At 38.9% G+C, this 21,931-nt stretch overlaps 1 protein-coding gene across 1 annotated transcript in view; it reads right to left on the bottom strand.

The window, feature by feature from the left end:
* LOC134510559 (sodium channel protein type 5 subunit alpha-like) overlaps positions 1-21,931 on the bottom strand; it is a 36,103-nt gene that overhangs the window by 3,216 nt on the left and 10,956 nt on the right. Inside the window, exons 9-25 of the mRNA XM_063323853.1 lie at positions 21,183-21,380; positions 20,044-20,226; positions 19,094-19,495; positions 18,233-18,362; positions 15,789-16,027; positions 15,240-15,440; positions 14,084-14,437; positions 11,959-12,396; positions 10,891-11,037; positions 9,696-9,816; positions 6,469-6,623; positions 5,651-5,824; positions 5,302-5,409; positions 3,315-3,593; positions 2,652-2,705; positions 833-974; positions 104-204 (exon numbers count right to left, since the gene is read on the bottom strand). Of these exons, the coding sequence (XP_063179923.1) occupies positions 104-204; positions 833-974; positions 2,652-2,705; positions 3,315-3,593; positions 5,302-5,409; positions 5,651-5,824; positions 6,469-6,623; positions 9,696-9,816; positions 10,891-11,037; positions 11,959-12,396; positions 14,084-14,437; positions 15,240-15,440; positions 15,789-16,027; positions 18,233-18,362; positions 19,094-19,495; positions 20,044-20,226; positions 21,183-21,380 (3,426 nt within the window). The remainder of the gene's footprint in view (positions 1-103; positions 205-832; positions 975-2,651; positions 2,706-3,314; positions 3,594-5,301; positions 5,410-5,650; positions 5,825-6,468; positions 6,624-9,695; positions 9,817-10,890; positions 11,038-11,958; positions 12,397-14,083; positions 14,438-15,239; positions 15,441-15,788; positions 16,028-18,232; positions 18,363-19,093; positions 19,496-20,043; positions 20,227-21,182; positions 21,381-21,931) is intronic.

The following is a 21,931-nucleotide window of genomic DNA, read 5'->3' as shown; positions in this document are numbered from 1 at the left end:
GTATAAATAATTTATATACAATATGTAAACTTATGCACTTTTCAGTGAATTAAATGCCACTTTTGCAATGCATTTTTGTTTTGAAGAATTCAGATAGTCTTACCAACGGTCTTGGAATGGGTTTTTGAGGTTTCTTCTTTCCTAACTTTTTCATTGCATTGTAATATTTTTTCTGTTCTTCTGTCATAAAGATATCTTCCCCACCTAAGTATATAAAGAAAGGTCACTGTTATTTGGTGAAAAGCAGCACTATTGTAGTTACAAAATCTAAAATGCTGGAAACTAACATTCCTTCCTTTTTCACATCTTGCTTGTACCAGCCCTTTTCATAATGCGGAGCAGTGTCCAAAAAACCAGAGTGGCACAAACCATACATCCACAGAGCAGAAGTCCTGGGGTGAAACCCAGCTGGCTGAGAAAGCGTGAAAACAAAGGACCTACTGAAAACCTGGACAGGAACAAATCTTTCCCTGGCTACCCACATCCTGGTCTTGTTGAATATCCAAAATACTTCTCAGAGCATCTGTACCGGATCACTTTCTAAATAATGAAGCTCCTGTTGTGCTCAGTTCCCACAAAGGAGGAACTTTTTAAGGGACTGCAGAGAGGATGTCATTGCCTTTGAAATGTTGGGAAAGGGCTGGGTGTTCAGGTTATAGGAGAGAAGAAAGGAGGAAAAAACTCATCCTGGGTGTTACTTCTGCTAACTTGATTACTAATGCTCTTGTAAATGCCAATAGAAGTTTAAGATTCTACATATAGCAAGGATCTTGTTCTCAAAAGACAGCATTGCTCGAAATACAGTAGGTGCCTGGGAGCACAACCAATATACTTATCTTTTTCTTTTGTTGGTTGAAGTTGTCAATAATAACACCAACAAAGAGATTCAGGGTAAAGAAAGATCCAAAGATGATGAAGTTCACAAAATAGAGATACATAAATAGACTGTGCTCCATTTGCGGCTGCTCATTTTTCTGCAAGAATGAGAAGCAACGTGAAAAATGACCAATAACAACATGGGCTCAATTCAGAATAGTCGTGATATTGCAGATCCTCTCACAAATTGGTTGCAGGAGGAACTAAGATTTACAGCCCTACTGCTAATTCTGACAAAATTTTAAAACTACCAATAGTGTATAACAGAAAATATTGTATGTATAAGATGCTTTTGGAAGGGGCATGAAATGATGGAAGGAAGTAACATTCATATGGTGACTACTAAGCGCATCAAAATTCTAGGACCTCGTAGGCGCATTATTGCTTGGATGCTGACTGCTATCGCTTTTGAAATTAAACACGAACCTTAACAAAATGATACACCAAGCACAGCACATGAGAGATAACTAGCCAGAGAATATGGCTCAAAATAACAGTACTACAAAGTGTTTATACTATGACAAGTCATTAACTTGATTTCCTTTACAATGTTTATTTGTGTAGTTTCAGGCCAGATCGTTGCAGAACAGGATAATTTAATTCATACTGATATATTTGCACTGAAAAACTTGTAGAGCAAAACTTAGTCTTTGACAAATGGTGGATGAGGTTTACTTTTATTTAAAATGTCTTTTTTTTTTCCACAAAAGCTGATTGTTGTAGATTTTTTTTCTTTTCCAACCTGTTTTAAAATCTTACCATTTGCAATTGATTGAGGCTCTGCTAAAGTCAATAGAAATAGTTACTGAATTGGACATTCTGACATGATTTTCATAAGCGTTTCAGAAGCATCAGTTCAGCTTCTTCCAATAACAATAGAAGCTGTAAATTGCTCAGTACTTGAAAAATCAAGCAAACTATTTAGAAGTCTAATTCCAAGCTCTCGATACTAAAAACCTTGGTCTAGATATCTCCTTAGCAAAAAAACACAAAAGAAAAACAGTTTTTAAATTAAAAAAAAGCATTGAAACGTTCCCCCCCTCATTTTCATATATGGTACTCTTAAAATTATTTGATTCCTTTGAAGGCATGATCAAATTAGCATAACCTCTTCATTTCAAATTCTTTGCTTCCAAAGACATACCGCTTTATAAATGGGGCATAAAATGCTACTGGCAATATAAGCAGTAGGCAAAACAGTATTAGTGATGCCCGACAATGTATTTTAAATGATTGTTTATCCACATTAGATCGATTCTTGATGAAGTTTGGGTTTATGTTTCGAAGTGGACTTGAGTTTCATAAAAGAAGATGCGTGAAGGTAGGTGCCTCCATGTGAGTGGGAACACTCAAGTCCCCGGCTAGCTGATGGACATCCTGTTATTAGTAGAGTCAATATAGTATAAAGAAGTGTCGAGCTGAACAATACAGATATCCAGCGTGAGCTGAAATGCTCCTAGATCCCTCTGAACATATTGACTAGATTTCCATTAAGCATAGAGGGCACTTGGAGGCAAACTCACCTGGAGACCTTACACTCTAGGTAACTGCATTTAGGCAGGTAGATCTGGAGTTGAATCCCTTTCCCCACTACAACAGATCAGCTTTAGGATACTATGAGTGATTTGCAGGTGAAAGGTTTACATCAGCTGATAAAAAATTTACTGGAAAGATTTAGCACAGACAAACAGCAGATGTAAAAGTGAAAAAATCATAACATTTTTGCAGAAAGCCATTGCATTAACAAAAAATATAATTTGAATATAGTGACTGACCTCTCGTGAATCTACGGCCGCGTACATGATGTCTGTCCAACCTTTAAATGTTGCCTAGAATGAGAGATTATGGAAAATATGTTGAACTTTCAGGGTAAAAGTCTTCACATAATTGGCAATATCTGAATAACACTAACTAGAGAAAGAGGTTTTGGTGTGGTCACACCACACCAAACTCTGACTTTAAGGAAACTTGGCTCTGCTGTATGTGTGGCATTTTCAGCCTTATCCGGATGAGAAAGTTTGCTAGAGTGGGATAGAACATGTTGTCCTAAGATGCCAACCAGGCAAAACTTCACTAGCATGGTCTGCTAAAGGCCTTACAACCCTCATGGATGAACAAATCCGTATTATGGCAGATTAGGTCAGTATTTGCCCCAGAATTCCTTCTGAGATTGACTCCAGCTCTCAGGGTCACAAACCTGCTGGAGGCGGAAACAGCACTTGTGCACCAGATGCTTACTTTATCACCTGGAAAGTCAGAGCAGGGTCTAATTTGTTCCCCTTTTTCCATTTGTGTGCACAGATAGCGCTGGCTTTTGAACAGCCAGCGACAAGGGAAGAGCAGGCTGTATGACATCAGCCACAGAGATGAGTTAGGAGTTGGCAGGAGGTCAAGCCCATCTGACATGGTACTGGCTAGTGAAGGCAAGCTGCACTTACCACCTGAAGCAGAGCCAGGTAGCCAGAGCCAACATTATCAAAGTTGACTTTAACATTCACCCAGAATATTTTTCCTGTGTTATTATACATTCTACAGTCTGTTATGTTATTGATCGAATCATTTATTTCTGAATCTTCTTCTGTCAGATTCACACATTTCCCAAATTTCCCAGCAAAGAGGTTCACTCCCATGATGCTAAAGATGAGCCAGAAGATGAGGCAGACGAGCAGAACATTCATGATGGAAGGGATGGCTCCCACGAGGGCATTGACCACCACCTCGGATGAAATGGGAGAGGAAAAATACACTTAAGCGAAGACGGGCTCAAGTATTTTCTCAGTGCAATAAGCAGTCACTTAGTCATCTCAGCAAACAGAAACCTAATGTTTTCCATGTAAATACTAGTCACAGCTGGCATTGATATCTTGAACAAAGGTTCAAAGGTCCATAGTATCTCTTAGTCTTTCAAAGGAATAGTTGATACTTTTTGGGCTGCTGTGGGGCACTACCACGTAAGTATATTACAATGTGAGTCCGTCCTCTTCCAACCCTAACAATTCTATGATTCTATGATGACTTTCCCTTGGTTTTGGAGTAGGGGATGTTTTATTTGTTTGTTTGTTTTAAACTTTTATAACATAAAATTTCTGAAGTATTCATCCATAAGCACTAGTGCAGAGGACTGTATTATTAGCACTGTAGAAATTAGCTTTTAAAAGGACCAGCAAGAATTCTCCACTAGTATTTTGCTAGATCTATTACTTTTAGTTGATTATGATTGTGCTTGGTTTGAGCCAGCTACTTTTTCCATGCTAGGTGCTGTATGATCCCACAAAACGTCCATGTAGGTTTGAAGTGCACGCTGTGACATAACAGATTGCTTCATAAAATGGGACAGAGTAAGGAAATGAGGAGAATATCTCTGAGTTTCATAGCGCAGGCAGTGAAATCAGCCATCAGGTAGCAAAGAAGAACTTGATGGACCAGAAGAAAAACGAAAAAGCTTTGATTTTTGAGGCCGTGTCACACACATTCTGCATAGTAAGACAGAAAGCATGATGGTACCTGTTTCAAAATTAACTCCAGACATGGAAATTTTGATAGATTCTTTTAATTAATTTAATGCAATTTCTCTCTGCCTTCACAGTGACAAGATTGCAGTCAGAGAGCTTTCAGTCTCACTTCCAGAAGATATCCAAAAGCAATCTGTACCTCAGCTGCACTCCCACGTAAAGGTGTGACAGTGATGCCATACGTATTTCTATCATCCCTTCTCACATGCCAGAGTGTATTCCATAGACCAGACTTTTCCTCAAATACCTCTGTGGTCATCACGCTGTTTCCCACTGCAGCGTATGGGTGTGTTTTACATGTGTCTGAGAGAATCTTTATCTGCATTTGCACAATGGCAGATATGTAATTAGAAGTAATTAATGTCCAGCAGCTTCACATTGTTCCAGGTGCTCCTTTGATGGAAAAGGGCAGCAAATACTCCACATACACTCCAGCTTTTTGAAAGAATCTGTCTATTTAGAACAATAATTTGAGCAAAGTACCTCTCAATAGTCTGAAGTTTTTGTAAATCAGTCCAGTAAAAGACTGCAGAATGGAGATGATTCTTTCATTTTAATTACCTTGTCATCAGACTTCAAAAATGAGAATTGTGCTCACAGTTCTTATTCTCTATTTTATTTTTGGCTATCTCAGTAAGACAGGAACACAAGAATGACTGAGCAGCAATGGCACAAAGCCTAGCCTAGTCTAGCTTTAGTTTCAATGGCACTCAGGATCAATCACTCAAGGATAGTCTATAAGGAGCAGCCAGGTACAGAGGAGCGCAGCGAAGCTGCCTTTTAAAAGTTCATTTTATAGGTCCTAGACTGAACTTGAGGTAGATACGTGAACTTCATAAAGTCACGGACGTGAGTTACAAACCTGTTACATGCTTATTAGTAATGAGAGCCTTTGGTTTGTGTTCGGTCTTACCCTCATCCCTTCAAATCGTGACAATGCTCTTAAGGGTCTCAGAGCTCGAAGAGTCCTAAGAGATTTCATGGGGCCAAACGAACCGCCAAACATGATTATTAAAGAGATCTGAATGGGAAGACAAAATAAAGTATTAGCAATGTCCTGGTATCTGTTTCCTTTATTCCTGTTTCTTAAAAAAACCAAAATCTCACAATATTTTCAGTGCCCAGAGTGCAATATCCCAAAGCCATCATTAAAGTAGGTAAGAGTACTGTCTTAGCTTCGCATCCACAAAACAGTGATTCTGCTGTTTTGTGGATGCATCCTGCACCAGGACCCACATAGAAACGCCAAAGGCAGAACTTACGTTTACAATGAGGAAGTCCAGCCAGCACCAGGCATTGGTGAAAAACTTCTTGAAGCCATAAGCCACCCATTTCAGGAGCATCTCCAGAACAAAGATGAAAGTGAACATTTTGTCAAGAAATGCCAACATAGTTTTAATGTGTTCTCTCTCACGTATATGGATGTCTTCAAATGCCTGAAATCGTAATATACATATAAATGGCAGAAGTCAGAGATGAACTTTATAAAACTAAAGTCTAGCATCATCAAGACCTCTTTGTCATCCAGTATGTGTTTTACACAGATCTAAACCCTGTCTTTTGCTCAAATCTATGTCAGCTGATAAACTTTTAGTTCTCCCTGTCCCTTCTCTTTCTTTTTCTCTATGTACTACACCTCCGTGGACACTCATCATGCCCAATGGGATCCTAGGAGAAAAGTATAAACGTATTGAAATGAATTTCCAGAAACATACTCTCAAAAGAACCAATTTTTTTACTATTGAGTAATTTCTTTTAATGACATAAAAAAGGTAATTTCCCAACGGTGAAACAACTTCCAGAGACACAGGAAAATCCAGTATAGAATCCAGAATAGAAACAGCTTCTGAGTTATATCTTTTTAGCATTGTTCACTCTCTCTCATAATTTGTAATAACATGAATAATAAATTTGCAGTAATTGCAATTGTGAATAAGTGTCTGTTAAGTGAAGCCTCTATTTTTTTCTCCTGATGAGTTCAAAGATATTCACTGTGGGTTGTGCTAAAAACAACTTCTCTGGGTGAAAATTAGAGCTGAAAATGCTTCTAAATAAATACATGAAACTTTGCTAAACTAACCAGGGCTCCACTGCTCAGAAGAATCATGAATATGATAAAGGATTCAAACCAGGAGTGTTCAACAATCTGGAAGCAGGTTTTTCTCAGATTCCACCATCTTTCTCCTCCAAACTTTATGGCACTACCCGCATAACAACGAAAGTATCGAACACAACCTGAAAGCGAGAGACAGCAATGAATGCATGGAAGGAAGGGTTGCTCAAGAAACTTCTGATGGCAGGGGAAAGTCCATGGTCACATAAACTCCATCATTGTTAGGGGGTTTTTTTATGTTTTCCCATGAGGAAAAAGAAAAAACAAAACAAAGGAAATATCTAATTTTGTTGGCCTTTTAACTCCTATTTATATACACATAATATAGGTGGAGTGCCTTTGGACAATTTTCCATTATTTCAAGATATTTTTGAGATGCTGGCAATGCTTTCAGTGACCTGGTGTTTCAGAGCTATGGAAAGAGTCTTGATGCTACAAAAGCCTTTCTCAGTTTCTACACACTGGAAAGCAGAGCAAGATGGCAAAATGGCTCGGAGACAAAGAAGGTAAACAGTTGTCTTTAATGTTGCAGCACTATACCCTGCCTTGCAAGATTTATTCATTTACTTATTTGGTTCTGACTGCACGGAGTGATTTTATATCACATAACTTGCTAGAATATGTCATACTCTCAGCTCCATAGAAGGAGATATCTCCTTTCAAACTCACCAGATTGCTTCTTATAACAGACAATGACTCAAGGGCCACCTAACATTTCCTCATCACCCCATTACAAAATCCTGGAACTGATTACTTATTAATTTCGCCAAGAATTAACTCACTTAGGCTAACATCTTCCTTGCTCTAGGCTAATTCATGTTTTCAGTAACACGAAAAATGTCAGTCAGAAGGCTTCTGTCATTTCCAAACATGAAAAAAATAATCTGTGTGTCACATATATATGATATCTTATATACGTATTATATAGTACTGTATAACTCATATATATAATAGGATATAATATATGCAAAAATCTTTCTTTCAATAATCCCAGTTTCCCCAGTAATGTGGATCTGGGATTTGAGGTGAGGCAGGGAATGGCACTTGCACAAGACGGGGATTTTTTTTGTTGTTGTTCATAGATCTGCATGAGGCACAGATTTGCTGCACCTTCAGCGGAGCTCTCTAATGGTTTGGCCACAGCAGGCACACTCCAGCCTGGGACTACAGAGCACAGAACAAGATATTTCACATTTCTTTTCTGGAGCAGGGAAAGAACATTCTTCATTTGTTTTGTTCTAATGGCTGTACTGGCAAAAAAAATGCCATCGATAAAGTAGTTCTGAAAAAAAAACTGTACCTCAGAAATCTGACATATGCATTATTAATGCAATATTTGTGGTTTGGTTGGGTTTTTTTCCTGGAGAAAGCAAACTGTAATGTAGGTACAGAGAATCTCAGGATTTATGATGTAAAACATAATAGTAAATATATAAAAATATATATATATATATATAAAAATTGCTACACAGAGAATACTTTGCATTCAGGTACAACACCTCTCTAGCTTCAAATAATTTCTACATGCTTCACTGTTATTGATTCAATCCTAAAACTGTGCATTACAAGTTTCACTGACCCAAAAAGGGCACAGAAAAAAAATCAAACCAGAGACCAGGGCAAAACAGAGCAATGAGGATATGGGAGTAATTAGAGACAGGTTTGATTTATCCGTGTTCTCATCAGATAAAATATCTAGCAGGAAGCAGTACTTGAATGGGAAGGCGGGGAGGAGAGAAAGGCCGTGCCTTTGGGAGCGAAGGAGGAGAGCAAACTCAGAGAGCCGTGGGACCTGCTCCTGGGCTCCACGTATGTGAGGCTGGAGAATCATCGAATGTGTTGGGTTGGAAGGGACTTTTAAGGTCATCTAGTCCAACCCCCCTGCAGGAAGCAGGGACGTCTTTAACTAGATCAGGTTGCTCAGAGCCTCATCAAGCCTGGCCTTGAATGTCTCCAGGGATGGGGCCTCCACCACCTCTCTGGGCAACTTGTTCCAGTGTCTCACCACCCTCAGTGTAAAGAACTTCTTCCTAATGTCTAATCTAAAGCTACCCTGCTCTAGTTTAAACCATCACCCCTCATCCTATCACTACATGCCCTTGCAAACAGCCCCTCCCCAGCTTTCCCATAGGACCCCTTCAGGTACTGGAAGGCCACTATAAGGTCTCCCCGGAGCCTTCTCTTCTCCAGGCTGAACAGTCCTTCACAACCATTTTGTGGTACCGGGAAGCTTGAATGGCCAGAAAATAGAATCGAAGAAAACTCGGGTGAATGGGTGAAAAACAGTGGTGGTCAGCCAGGTTGACTGGCTGAGCAAAAAGCAAGTTGGAGCACCAGGAAGAATTTTGCCACAGTTATAATTCATTTATTACAACACACTTGGAAGAAATGAGCCTATAGACTGGCTTGATGTAGCTTATTCTCTCACAACTAATACTGAGACTGCAACGATTATCCCTGTCTGTCAGTAGTGCCAGTTATTTTAGAAAAATCTCAAGAGCTATTTCTTTTCATCTTACGAAAACCACATGTTTTTACACATGTTTGGGTAGGAAGAATTCATAAAAGGACTCGGCACATCCTGTAACAACTTGTAAAGCCAGAAGTTGCACAAGGATTTGAGAAGGGGTTCCCAGATTATCACCCAGTAGTGATACCCGAGCAGCTTCTCTCTGCTTATTTCACTCCTTTGTTTGTTACAGAAATTGTTCATGAAACGCTATTCAAGGAATAAACATTTATACTGTTGCAAAGTATTAGTAAACCTGATGCGCCAAGTGCCCTGTTCCAGTGGCCGTTGTCAAGGGAGCTCTGACCACTTACACTTCTCTTATGTTAAAGTCCAAAAGTGACCTTATGTTGTGAATATTTTGAGTAAAATTCATCTCACTTCACTATAATAATCTCATTTTTTGGGACTGGGTCTATGCCATTGCCCAGGTCCTAGTTAGAAGCAATTGGCTTTTAAAGGAAGGGGGTTTTATTTTTCAGGTGCCACAATCTCTGTTGACTAGAGAGGGACAATGATTTAGATTATTTATCTGATTACCAGATAACTAAAATTCACTGAAAATAATCTCACTTTATTGGATCAGAATAAAAGAAAAGAAATAAAGGAAAAGAAATTGGCTCAGAGAAACAGGTTGGGTTTTGACTCTTCTCACTTCCCAGTAGTGAAGCCGTGAGAGCCTTACCTTCTGGAAAACATTTTTCTGGAGTCTTGAAGTCTTCAGCAAACTCTGGAATCTTCCTCAAAAGATCTTCAGGATTTGTCAGATCCACCGTGCTGCCTTCAGAAGAGCTGATATTGTCAAACTATGAAGCAAAATAAGATCAGGTATGAATTCTTTCTACATTCGGCTCCAAATGAATAAATTCATCCATGAACATATAACATTCAAAATTAAAACTTGGCTGTGTTCTAATATTTCAAACGGTGTTGGTAATGGAACAAACTTTGTGGTTTTAAAAGTATATGAGCTTAGAAATACCAATAGGTGCATTCAAATAGGGGCCAAAGCTACATCATTACAATATTTATCTACATGAACCAAATGTAACTACCTAATAAGCTGGTAAATTGATGAGCTCCTAACTTGTTTATCAGTACGTGTAGTCCTCAAAGTGGGATAAACTGCTTGGGTTAAAACCATGAAATCATAGGAAAATAAATATATCTTGTATCAAGAACTGAAACACCCATTACAGTATTGATGAAATAGAAGTTGGAATCATATCATATATTCTCCAGTTATTAAGCTTTTCTCTATCCCATCACACCACATACCATGTATGATGAGTCAGCAGTTTATTACAAATCACTTACTCTGTTTTTGTTCCTTTATGTTTGCATAGTGCTTTGCTAATTTTTTAGTGTATTCTTTATTCAAAATTATTCTAAAAATATTTTTATATACTAACTGCTATCTTTAGTGTCATAGTGAGAAACTCATTTAAAGTATTACATTTCTTGCAATTGAGATATTTAGGATACAGGCAGACTTGCTGGAATTTCCCGCTCTCTTAATACGATAATAAGACAGCATCTCTCTCTCTCAATGCCTTGTTTTTTTCCCCTTCTCTCCTTTTTTTGGACTCAAATATCAATAAATGGAAAATAGCAGAGAGAATTTTACAAATTATCTATTTGAATCAACTTTTTTTTTTTATTTTTTCCATTTCTAAACACTCTCTTCCCTATACATATCCTTTTTTTAAAAAAAATCAATACATAGAAACCTAGCACAGCTTCAATTTTATTCACAGAATTCCGTCTCTGTCATTAACCGGACAGACTGGCTACTGCAAGCTCCAGAAAATCCTTGAACAGAAACATACCCAACCTTGACCCATATTGGAAAGTCAATGCCATAGAAAAAAAATTATTACCTCCTTTTGTTCTGGTGATGACGGTTCAGCCTTCCTATCCTTTCCTAGGTAAAGTACACTGAATTCTTCAGAGGAAAATCCCGATCCTTTACTCCAGCTTCCCGAATTTTTCCCTCTTTCTCCCCTTTGCCTCAGGTGATTTTCATCCTGAAAATAATCTGTGGGTTAGAGGGGGTTTCTTTTTGCTTTTTGGAGGGTGGACGAGTTGGAAGGGAAAGAAAGAGAAGATATGCATTTCATTTAAAGGCAGGCTCTCCAGACAAAAATCATAAGATTCGATCATTTCGAGTCTCTGATTTTACAAAAGGGAAAAATTTCCCAATGAACGTTCAACAAAGTAAGGAACTAGTATTTTAGTGAACTAGTCAAAAGGTGAGAATTTTTGCGTAGGGATTAAGATGGAAACTGAAGGTGGGAAGCCTTGAGGCTAGAAAGGGAGTCTTCTGTGGTTGAAACAGAACTGAAAAATTCAAAGAAAAGAAAGAAACAGGACGATATATGTTATCACATAAGAAAGGTGACCTTAATAGAGCCACTTCATGCTTAATACTTGTACCTTCTAATAATTACAATACACAGCAAGGACAGATGATGAAGAATGGACCAGAGCAATACATTTATGTTATGAGTTCATGATAAACTTCTTTATGCAGAACATACATTTCTGATCTGTCATGTAAGTAACGCAAAATGGCATTGTTTACATAAATTTTTACATAAAGATTCCAGGTTCGCAAAAGACTGCCACAATTATCTATGGACAATCTATGGGCTATGTAATTACCTGTGTGTAACACAACGTGTCAGCCAGGAATTCCTGCAGCAAAGCCAACAATTTATGGTCTTTCTTTTAAGACCACGAAAGACCCTCAATTTTTAAAAGGCTCCAAGTGATAATTTGCACTCACTCTAAACATTCGTACTTTTGGTTCTAGTTCAGAATTTGGTAACTCTCTGGAAATGGATCAACTTATGCCACCCTGTTCTGCTATGGGCTTCTACCATACATGCGTCCATCCATACGTATATGCGCTCTACTGTTCCAACACAAATAAAGAAATTTATTACCTGTTTGCTGCATTCTATGTCTGTAAAAGTACTCAGCTTATCTTCATCTTCAAAACCCTCACTTGTATTCTCTTCCTCAGCAATAGGGACACAAACAAATACATTGGGATTGGTAATAAAATCTTCAAGACCTGAGCATTTGTCCCCATTTTTCTCAGTCCATTCATTACTGTAATTTTCTTTACAACTTTTAATTTCTTCATGTTTGAACCCAAGTGGGTTCTGTGCAGTCAATTTGATTTTCTTCCTGTGTGCTTTCTTTACATGCCTGAGCTTTCCACAGCAGGTATCCCACGTAACACTCTTCACAAAGTGAAATCCCTTGTGAATCCGAGCGAAGGCAATCCGGAGGTTGTTCATCTCTCCATCATCCTCTGCTGTCTGGAGACAGTCGGTACTGAAGGAATTCAGCAGCAGTGCAATGAAAAGGTTGAGAACCTGAAAGTCATTGAAATAATAATAAAATTAATAGTCAGTAAAGTAGCTTTCAGAAATCTAAATTGTAACTTCGATTCTAACACAGTTTAGTGTGTTAGAATCAAAGTTTAGTCTCACTGAGCAAGTCAAAACAAGGTAATAATGAAATGACTATGGCTGATCACATTATATTTGATGGATTAGACTTCTCTCTCAGAAAGTCCAATGTTCCCATGACCCTGTTGCCCGAAAAAAGTTATTTAAAATAGTAGCTAAAAGAGATCTGTGCATGCAAAATGCATTATTTAGCTAAAACAACTTTTCAAAGGTTATAGTAGTAACAAATACTATGGTCATGGCGAGTTGGTTTAATAACACCTCTTCCTCCTTCAAACTAGAGTTAAATCAGGCTTCTGTGGAGCTACTTCCAAAATCCTGTGAGAGGTCAGATTCAAACCCAGCAATTCCATCAAAACTGCAAGACGATCACAGAAATTAAAATCAAGAGAAGCTCAAAGTGAGGTTTCCTCCCTGCTTTTGAGTACATTTAAATAGAAGAATTTATAAACTCCAAATTTTTATTTTTAAGGGAATGGGAGAATTTAATTTTTTTCCTAATGTTTCAGTTTGGGATGGGATCTGTGTATCTTAATTTTTACCATGTTAGAACTGGGCAGGTAGCACCCCTGAATCATCCAGGGACCCCAGTCAGTGGAGAACATTAGCCCTCCAGAGACCAATTCATCCCATCTGTCTTAGTTATTGACCTTGGGCTGGAATAAATCCCGCTCTCGGATACCTCTCTGTTTCCTTTGACAATAAGAAAGCCTAAACAAGGAGCATAGGCTAAGCACTTAATTGTTTGACAGTTAACATTATGTGATACGAATATCACTCACAACATTGCATCACTGAAATCAATCATTGCGGTGTAGAACAGGTGGGACCCAGGGATTTGGGATTCAGCCACAGAACAGATATTTCCCATAAATGGCTGCCTAAACTTAATTCTTTTCACAGGTTTCTTAAATTAAGGGAAGTATAGGAGTGATACTGAGAACAACATGAGAAACCAAGCTATTCAAAAGATATTTTTATGATTTGGACATTAAAAAAGGACAGAACAGGGCCAGCAGGGCAGTCTGCCTCTTTATATCCCAGCACAAGTTTGCGAGGCTGTGTAGGGTATGCCATAGCAGGATCTAGCTTTTGTGGGTAAATGTACTTAGAGATGATCAAAGAAAATCCTGATTTCAGTGGTAGGAGTGTAGATTCTGCCATTTGCTGGTAAAGAATTCAATACTTGCACGAGATCTTAAAAAATAATAATAATAATAATAAATTATTTACTAAGGGACTTAAATACTCAGCTCCATTAATTCAAGCACATAAGCCACAAGCCGTACTGATTATTTACATCCAAATCCCGAGACATGAAGACGTTTAGTTGCCTATATTATATTTACTCCAAAGATATTCCTCATCACATTGCCACATGAAAAGGTCAAGTGATGCTGTATACAAAGCACACAAACTGGGAGAATACGGGCAGTGGCTTAAAGGTGAAAGGCAAAAAGAGGCTTTTGCAGATTCTAACACACACAGGTAATTCACCTGTGTTTTGGGAAACTACCTTTTTTGACAAATTGGCAATTAAGTAGATACTACCATTTACAGGATAAAGAGAAGAAAATATTGGAAAACTCACCACTAAATTTCCTATCACAAGGACTAGCAGAAAAACAAGAAGGCACAGTGGTTGTTCAGCGACCACCATGCAGTCCCACATGGTCTCAATCCATTCGCCACACAGAATTCGGAAAATGATGAGGAATGAGTGGAAAAAGTCCATCATGTGCCAGCGTGGCTCGCCACTTTTGTGTATTTTATATCTGTTTTCCCCATAGCTTCTCCCAAAAAGTTGCACCCCTACTATAGCGAAAATGAAAACGATGATTGCCAGGACGAGGGTCAGATTACTCAGTGCTCCCAGGGAGTTACCAATGATTTTAATTAGAGTGTTTAAAGTTGGCCAGGACTTCGCCAGTTTGAAGACCCTCAGCTGTGTAGAAACATAAAACATAGCGTTAGACATCGGTAGAGACAACCCATCTTTGCACCATTCAAAGACCACAAAAACTATTTTACAGATATTGTCAACTATTCCAGCAATGTAATATTTGTGGTAGTGTGGCAGTAATAGGTTTTTAAAAGTATTTATAGTTTGTTTTGGTGTGTTTTGTTTTTTTTTTTTTTTTTTTTTAACTGGCAACACTGCAAACATAAACTAACTGCCCTGTAAAGGACCAAACTAACTTGAGTCCTTGGTAAGGGTTTGGCCCACAATCCATACAATGCACGTGATGTAGATGATGGTGCCCAACTTGCACATAACACAAAGGACCAAAGTTGAGAGACCAGCTGCTGTATTACTATAAAAGGAGTCTATCTTTTCATTGCACAACCAAAATCAGTCGACAGTGTATGATATGAATACCTTAAGATCATTTCACCTCTATTTTTAAGCACTGTTTTTTTCTGTATTTGTAGTCTGACACTTTTTTTTTTTTCCTAAGTTTCATGTGCCAGTTTTTTATTTTTGACATCAGTTTTATAACATGTCTACTCTGGAATATTTTTTCCTCTGAATATTTCTTAGTATGTTCAGAAGAAATGTATATGTCATTAAACCCTAACATCACAGGGAGCTTAAGACTGTGTTTCTTGTTCGTAGTGCTGAAAGGAGAAAAAAAAAATTTAAAAAAAATAATAATTTCTTGCATCCTAACTGCAGACAACAGAAGTATCCTCTATTATATTCACAACAAAATGTTTTATACAATTGAGTAAGCGTGAGGCGTTACCAGTCTGAAGGATCGTAAAACTGACAGGGTTCCTCCTTTTCTCCTCTCTTTCTTGCTTTTGTGTTTGGGTAAACTCAGTTCAACTAAACTCAGTGTGACAATTATACTGTCAAAAATATTCCAGTGCTGCTGAAAATAATAATAGGGATCTAGAGCAATGATTTTTAAGATCATTTCTGCAGTGAAGATTCCTGTAAAAACCTGTGACAAAGAAACAGTAATATCAGCCTGAAAGCTGCCATGAATTTATTTTATCTTTAGATCATGTTCTCACAAATACAGTAACATTCACGGACAGGTCAACAAAATCCATTTTTATGAACTTCTAATGCACTTGTTGTTAAAACGGGAGGATTGTTTTCTGCTTTCTCAGGGGTGTGTTAGAAATGCATCAGTAAAATCTGGGAATTGTCTGTATTAGAAATGTAGAATTTATAAATGCAGAGTTTGCTAAACTTTAATTTTTAAAGTTACTCTGTATGTCTCTAGTGAAAACACCCATCAATCAAACCTTGGTATAAAATATCATGTAGTTGAGAATTTGCTTACCAAGTTGCCTACATTAAGCATCGATTTAAAATTATCTGACATATTATTGTGCTCCAGCGCCATGAACAAAGTGTTCATCACAATGCAAACAGTGATGGTGAGATCAATAAAAGGATCCTTTATGAAAGCAGCCACTTTTTTCTTGATTCTCAGCCAAAGCGGACAACAGTCCCAAATTAGATACTTTAAAGCAAAATCATTCAGGCACGGCGGGCATCTCCGCTGGGATTCTTCAAGTTCTGAATACAAAAGAAAACCCCACTATAATTAAATAGTTATCACTGAGCAAGACCGTGAAATAATAACTCCAAGTACTCAAAAGACCAGAGAAGAAAAAGGAAACCTCAAGTCACACAGAGCCCCAAAGCTTCCCTGCACTTACTACCATTTATATGGTCTCTTACTACCATTTATATGGTCTCTGCATCAGCTAAAATCCATGAAGATAAAATTCAGTAACAATTGGATTCAAAATTCATTCATGTGAACTTACTTCAAAAGCCTTTGGACTGGGTTTTATTTGTCTTAGACTCAGACTTGTACGACAATCATCTGACTAAATGTGGATGTTTACGATGCAGAGGCCAGGCCGGAGCCTCTTGCCTTAAAGGCTCTTTGTAGTCGATACAGAGGCCGAGACACTTTTCATAGAATCATCGAATGTGTTGGGTTGGAAGGGCCTTTAAAGGTCATCTAGTCCAAGCCCCCTGCAGCGAGCAGGGACATCTTGAACTAGATCAGGTTGCTCAGAGCCTCATCAAGCCTGGCCTTGAATGTCTCCAGGGATGGGGCCTCCACCACCTCTCTGGGCAACCTGTTCCAGTGTCTCACCACCCTCATTGTAAAGAACTTCTCCCTGATGTCTAATCTAAACCTACCCTGCTCTAGTTTAAAACCATCGCCCCTCGTCCTATCGCTACATGCCCTTGCAAACAGCTCCTCACCAGCTTTCCTGTAGCCTCCTTCAGGTACTGGAAGGCCCCTATAAGGTCTCACCGGAGCCTTCTCTTATACAGGCTGAAAAACCCCAACTCTCTCAGCCGGTCCTCATAGCAGAGGTGCTCCAGCCCTTGGATCACCTTTGTGGCCCTCCTCTGGACCTTCTCCAACAGATCCACATCCTTCTTGTGCTGAGGACTCCAGAGCTGGACACAGTACTCCAGGTGGGGTCTCACCAGAGCGGAGTAGAGGGGGAGAATCACCTCTCTGGATCTGCTGGCCACCGTTCTTTTGATGCAGCCCAGGATGCAATTGGCCTTCTGGGCTGCAAGCGCACACTGTTGGCTCATATCCGGCTTTTCATCCACTAACACCCCCAAGTCCTTTTCCTCAGGGCTGCTCTCTATCACATCTTTTGACCTGATCCTTATGTAGATGTCTAGGACACTGCCTGTGTCACACCCAACATCTTTGTCTCTGTCTCTTGAGGGAGCCAAAGTCAGCCACAGACATTCTGATTGTTGCTGAGGCAAACCCAAATCACAGTGCCTGAAATCTGGCCTTAGGCCACTTCTACTGGAAGGGTCATGGTGACCATTTCCCAGCTGATGCAAGTTGCCACACGTCTCCATTTTCTATAGGTAAATATGGGATAGAAGCTGTTCTGCCTTTGTCACTTACATCCTGTTGGTCAAATATAAATCTCACAGTCTTTCTTTCTTCACCATCAATATTAATGAGTCCTCCAAAATACTTTTGACCCTGCTGAAATCCTATGCAAATCCATTAGCCAACTGGACCTTGCTTAAAGCTAAATAAAAACACAGTAGGAATTATTAGTAATCTGGTTTTCAGAGACTTGAAAATTTTTCAAAGATCAGATGAGCTGACGAAAAAAGAAAAAAGTCTTTCTCATCCTGGTCTCCTGGTCTAGAAAATGACTAAACAATTTGGGCTGAAATTTTTCAGAAATTTCAAGAAAACTAACAGTCTGCATAATAACAGCCAGTGATAAAACACCCCAAAATTTCCCATGGAAAGGTAAGCTAAAGGAATGAAATAATGAGGTTAAGCATTCCAAATGCAGAAATTGCTACAACTGTTCCTGCTTGCATAATCTTAATGTTGGATCCTGCATGCCTACGTCTCTGCTAGTGACACATCACTGGTCACGAGGTCAGGAGGAGAAAACAACATCCCAGTCCTGCACGTCAAATGCTAGAGAAACTCCTTCTACCCACTCTCATTCCCATCCCCTTCACTGTCTGTCCTACCAAATGAGATCTTACAATAGGCAAACGATGCTTTCCAGTACATAAAGACTGTGTGATAATGCTTTTTTTTTTTGCCCCCCCCCCCTTTTTTTTTAAGGGCCAAATTAATGATGAAATTCCTCACTACATACCTACTAATCTCTGTTAACCTTTAAGAAATGTATTGACATTTTGGTCTTCCATGCTAGCATTACCTTATGATTAAAATAAGCATAATGAGGAACCACTTACCCTCCAAGACGCTGGTAATTATGCTGACCGCACTTGCTGCCCTTTGTCTCTGAAATGCCTCGTTAAAGTATTCCACTGACAGATGAGGAGGCAAATGTGTCATGCTGCTCTCATCATTTACAGCTGGCTGCTTAAAAAAGTAAACATGATTAGGGAGATACCAGGGGGATAAAATGATATAGGATGTGATGATGGGTAGCTATGAAAGTTAATAGGAACAATGACACGCAACCAAATAGATGTACCTTTTTACAAGATGTTAATAGATGTTGAGAATGAAGGTCCTACTCTTCAGTAATAACGCTGCAGTAAATGGATCCTGCAAGCACGTAATAGCAACAGGGCAAGTACAAACCTTGGAAATAAATGTATGAGGGCAAACAGGCCTAGGAAATATTCCAGAGACTAATGGAAAAGGAGAGAGATGAGGAATAAATTGGTAGAAAAGCATCTCTACCTGTTTGGGGAACTTTCAGTCAAAACTTCTGCATGATGCTAAAGGTGCTGTGAAGGAGAAAGAAAATACAGGTACTGCTCAAATTGACCTCCCTGGACAGGGCACGGGATAAAAAGACTCTCTGGTGACTTATAATTCCAGCATTAGGAACCTTCAAAAGTATTTCAGTACAAGTTGTGGAAAGCAGAAAAACATGTTGTATAACAGGAATGATGGAGCAATGAACTCTAGTTTTTGGGAATTCATTCGAGTACTAAAACCCACTTTCTACTGACAACTTACTCCCCACATCAGTATGCTTCACATCACTATTTGCCATTTCGCTGAAACTCTTAAGAAAAACCTGTCAGTTATGGAGAAACCATAATATAAAGTATATACTTAGAATAATATCTTTTACTTACCAGATCACCCTTTCCCGGGTCTTCCATCACCGTTGGAAGCATCACTCCTTCCGAAGACGCCGGCTCTAGACTGTGCACCCTGCTGCCTCCTCCTCCCGTCCCCAAAATCACCCCGTTGCAGTTGTCCACATTGGCCCACGTGCTGCTCTGCACACAGTTCGGGGTAGCGGGGTGAGAGCTGGGGCTCATTTGACTTTGCACGCTGGAGCGTCTTCCCATCTGCGTGACCGACAGCGACCGACACAGGATTTCACGTTCCCCAGCACTGCGGGTTTCCCCGTCACCGAAGTCCGTTCTGGAATCAACTTCTAAAGCAGGTATTTGGAAATTGAACACGCTCCCATGGCTGAGTCTGCGTTTCACCTGATTTGCGTTGGGACCATACACCAGGCCAAGGAAAGACTAAAAGCCCAGGAAAAGGAATAAAGAGAGAATGGCACAATATCATAGAGAAAATTTTGGGAAGCAGTTAATGTTTAGATTTTCATAACATTTCCTATCAACCATTGCAAGTCCAAAACTCTTCTTTGATTTAGATTTTTCAGGAAGGATTATGCTTAGATTTTAAAAGGCAGATAATAAAATCCTATCATCTGTAGCAGCTATTTTTTGATAAGCTGTATATTTATATTTTAAGTAAGAAATTTTTAACAGAGAATGATGTCACAGAAGTTAAATTCTGATAGGCATTCACTTTTTTCTATTTCTCTAATGTTATGGAAAATGTATTTTAACTGTTATTATAACTTTCCTTCCATCCTTTGTTTATAACATTTCCTTTTCAGATTAATTTTTACATATAATTCTTCCTTAGCCCAAAAGGTTGTTTATTTTAAAGAGTTAAGAGCGATCGGTGTTTGTAATAGGATTTGGTTTGTGCTTTCAAGCAATTTATTTTAGAATTAAAATTGGAAAAGCTGTAAGCATCTCAGATTCAGACAATAGATTACCAACTTTCGTTGACTGTCTGTGGACTGTGACTTGGGGAATTGTTGTTTTTCTTCATTATCTTCTATCCCCAAGGACTTATTTCTCTTTTTCCTATTGCTTCTTTCTTTGATTTCTTTGGTAGACAAAGAAGAGGTTTCAAAGGAGCTATCTGACAGGATATCAATTCCTTTAATGGCCAATGACTGAAATTCAAACAAAAACGTGGATGATATTTTTGCTGGGTACTTCAAATACAAGCAGCAAGAAAACACTTTTGTGCTCTATATTATTTCCTCGTAACAATTTCTGTTTCACAAAACTCGTTAAAAATCTTTCAATATGTGATATCATTAAAAGAGAGAGGAGAGAATTTCACCAACATATGGAGCACTGAACAATTTGCTATTTGCAGTATGTTACATGATCATATGTATTGGACCTGCCAGGGGCAAAATAATCACATTATAGCTCCTATTCCTCCATATGGCAGATTCGCTTACAATAAAAATACTCAGTTTGAAAATAATGCTGTAGAATATATCCTTTTCCCCAAATAAATTCTCAAACAGTATTAAAATTCTGTCTTTTCATTGGGGATTTTTGGGACTGTATTCATACTGTGGCTGACTTTCCTTCCCATACTGAATTTAGGGCGATATTTTCAAAACACGGGAGTATTTTATTCCATAAGCTTCTAAGCCATTTAAATTGCCAAGAGACTTTTCCTTCAACTGCAGTACATTTTAGCTCAGGTGTTAATGCAGTTGATCCACAGAATTACTGTGCATTTCTCTGCTCAGCAGTCCACAATGATAAAATAGAAGAAAAAATTCAAAAAACAACTACATTTGCTTTTGGAAACGGCTAGCTGATGGAATTTTACATTTTCCAGATTTTGAAATACTATTTTTGTTACAGTAACAGGAGCCTTTAATGCTCATTATCCTCAACAAAATTCATTGTTTCACAGGAAAAATTCACAGCTGAACAACGAACGGCTCCTGTAGCTCTAGGAATCACTTCTTTCAATAAGTTACCATTTGCTCTTGTTCCCATGAGTGACTACTATATACAGCCGTATACAAGGAGTGACGTGTTTTCTTGTGTGATTGACAACAGAGCACTGGGACTAATGCTTGCAAGGAAATAATTTGCATACCTCCTGCTCCTTCTGTAATAATTCCATGGCTTCTCGAAATTTCCTCTCCTTTGCCTCCGTTTCAGCAATGGTGGCCTTGTTCTGGTCTTCATACGCCATTGTTACTACAGCCAGAATCAAGTTGACTAGATAAAATGAGCCCAGAAAGATGACCAGCATGAAGAAGAGCATATACACCTTCCCAGAAGCTCTGAGGGTCTGTAAACAACACAACCCAGAGATAAAAATTACCATATAAAATACCAAATAGGCTTTCAATGTGTCTCTGTAAATCTTTAAAAGCACCCAGCTTCCTAGACACAATGTTTTAGGAAGCTTAAATGGAAATATATACCTTCCTCGGCCCTTATGGAATCACAGAATCATAGAATCGTTTTGGTTGGAAAAGAGCTTGGAGATCACCAAGTCCAACCACTAACCCAACATTGGCAAGTTACCACTAAACCATGTCCCTAAGTGCCACATCTACACGGCTTTTAAATACCTCCAGGGATGGTGACTCAACCACTTCCCTGGGCAACCTGACAACCCTTTCAGTGAACAAATTTTTCCTAATAGCCAATCTAAACCTCCACTGGTACAACTTGAGGCCATTTCCTCTTGTCCTATCACTTTTTACTTGGGAGGAGAGACCAACCTCTACCTGGCTACTCCCTCCTTTCAGGCAGTTGTAGAGAGCGATAAGGTCTCCCGTCAGCCTCCTTTTCTCCAGGCTGAACAACCCCAACTCCCTCAGCCACTCCTCATCA

Source organism: Chroicocephalus ridibundus, chromosome 2 (genome assembly GCF_963924245.1).
Source record: "Chroicocephalus ridibundus chromosome 2, bChrRid1.1, whole genome shotgun sequence".
Lineage (NCBI taxonomy): Eukaryota > Metazoa > Chordata > Aves > Charadriiformes > Laridae > Chroicocephalus > Chroicocephalus ridibundus.
The sequence above is the reverse complement of the archived record's forward strand: the minus strand, read 5'-3'. Positions and strand labels throughout refer to the sequence as shown.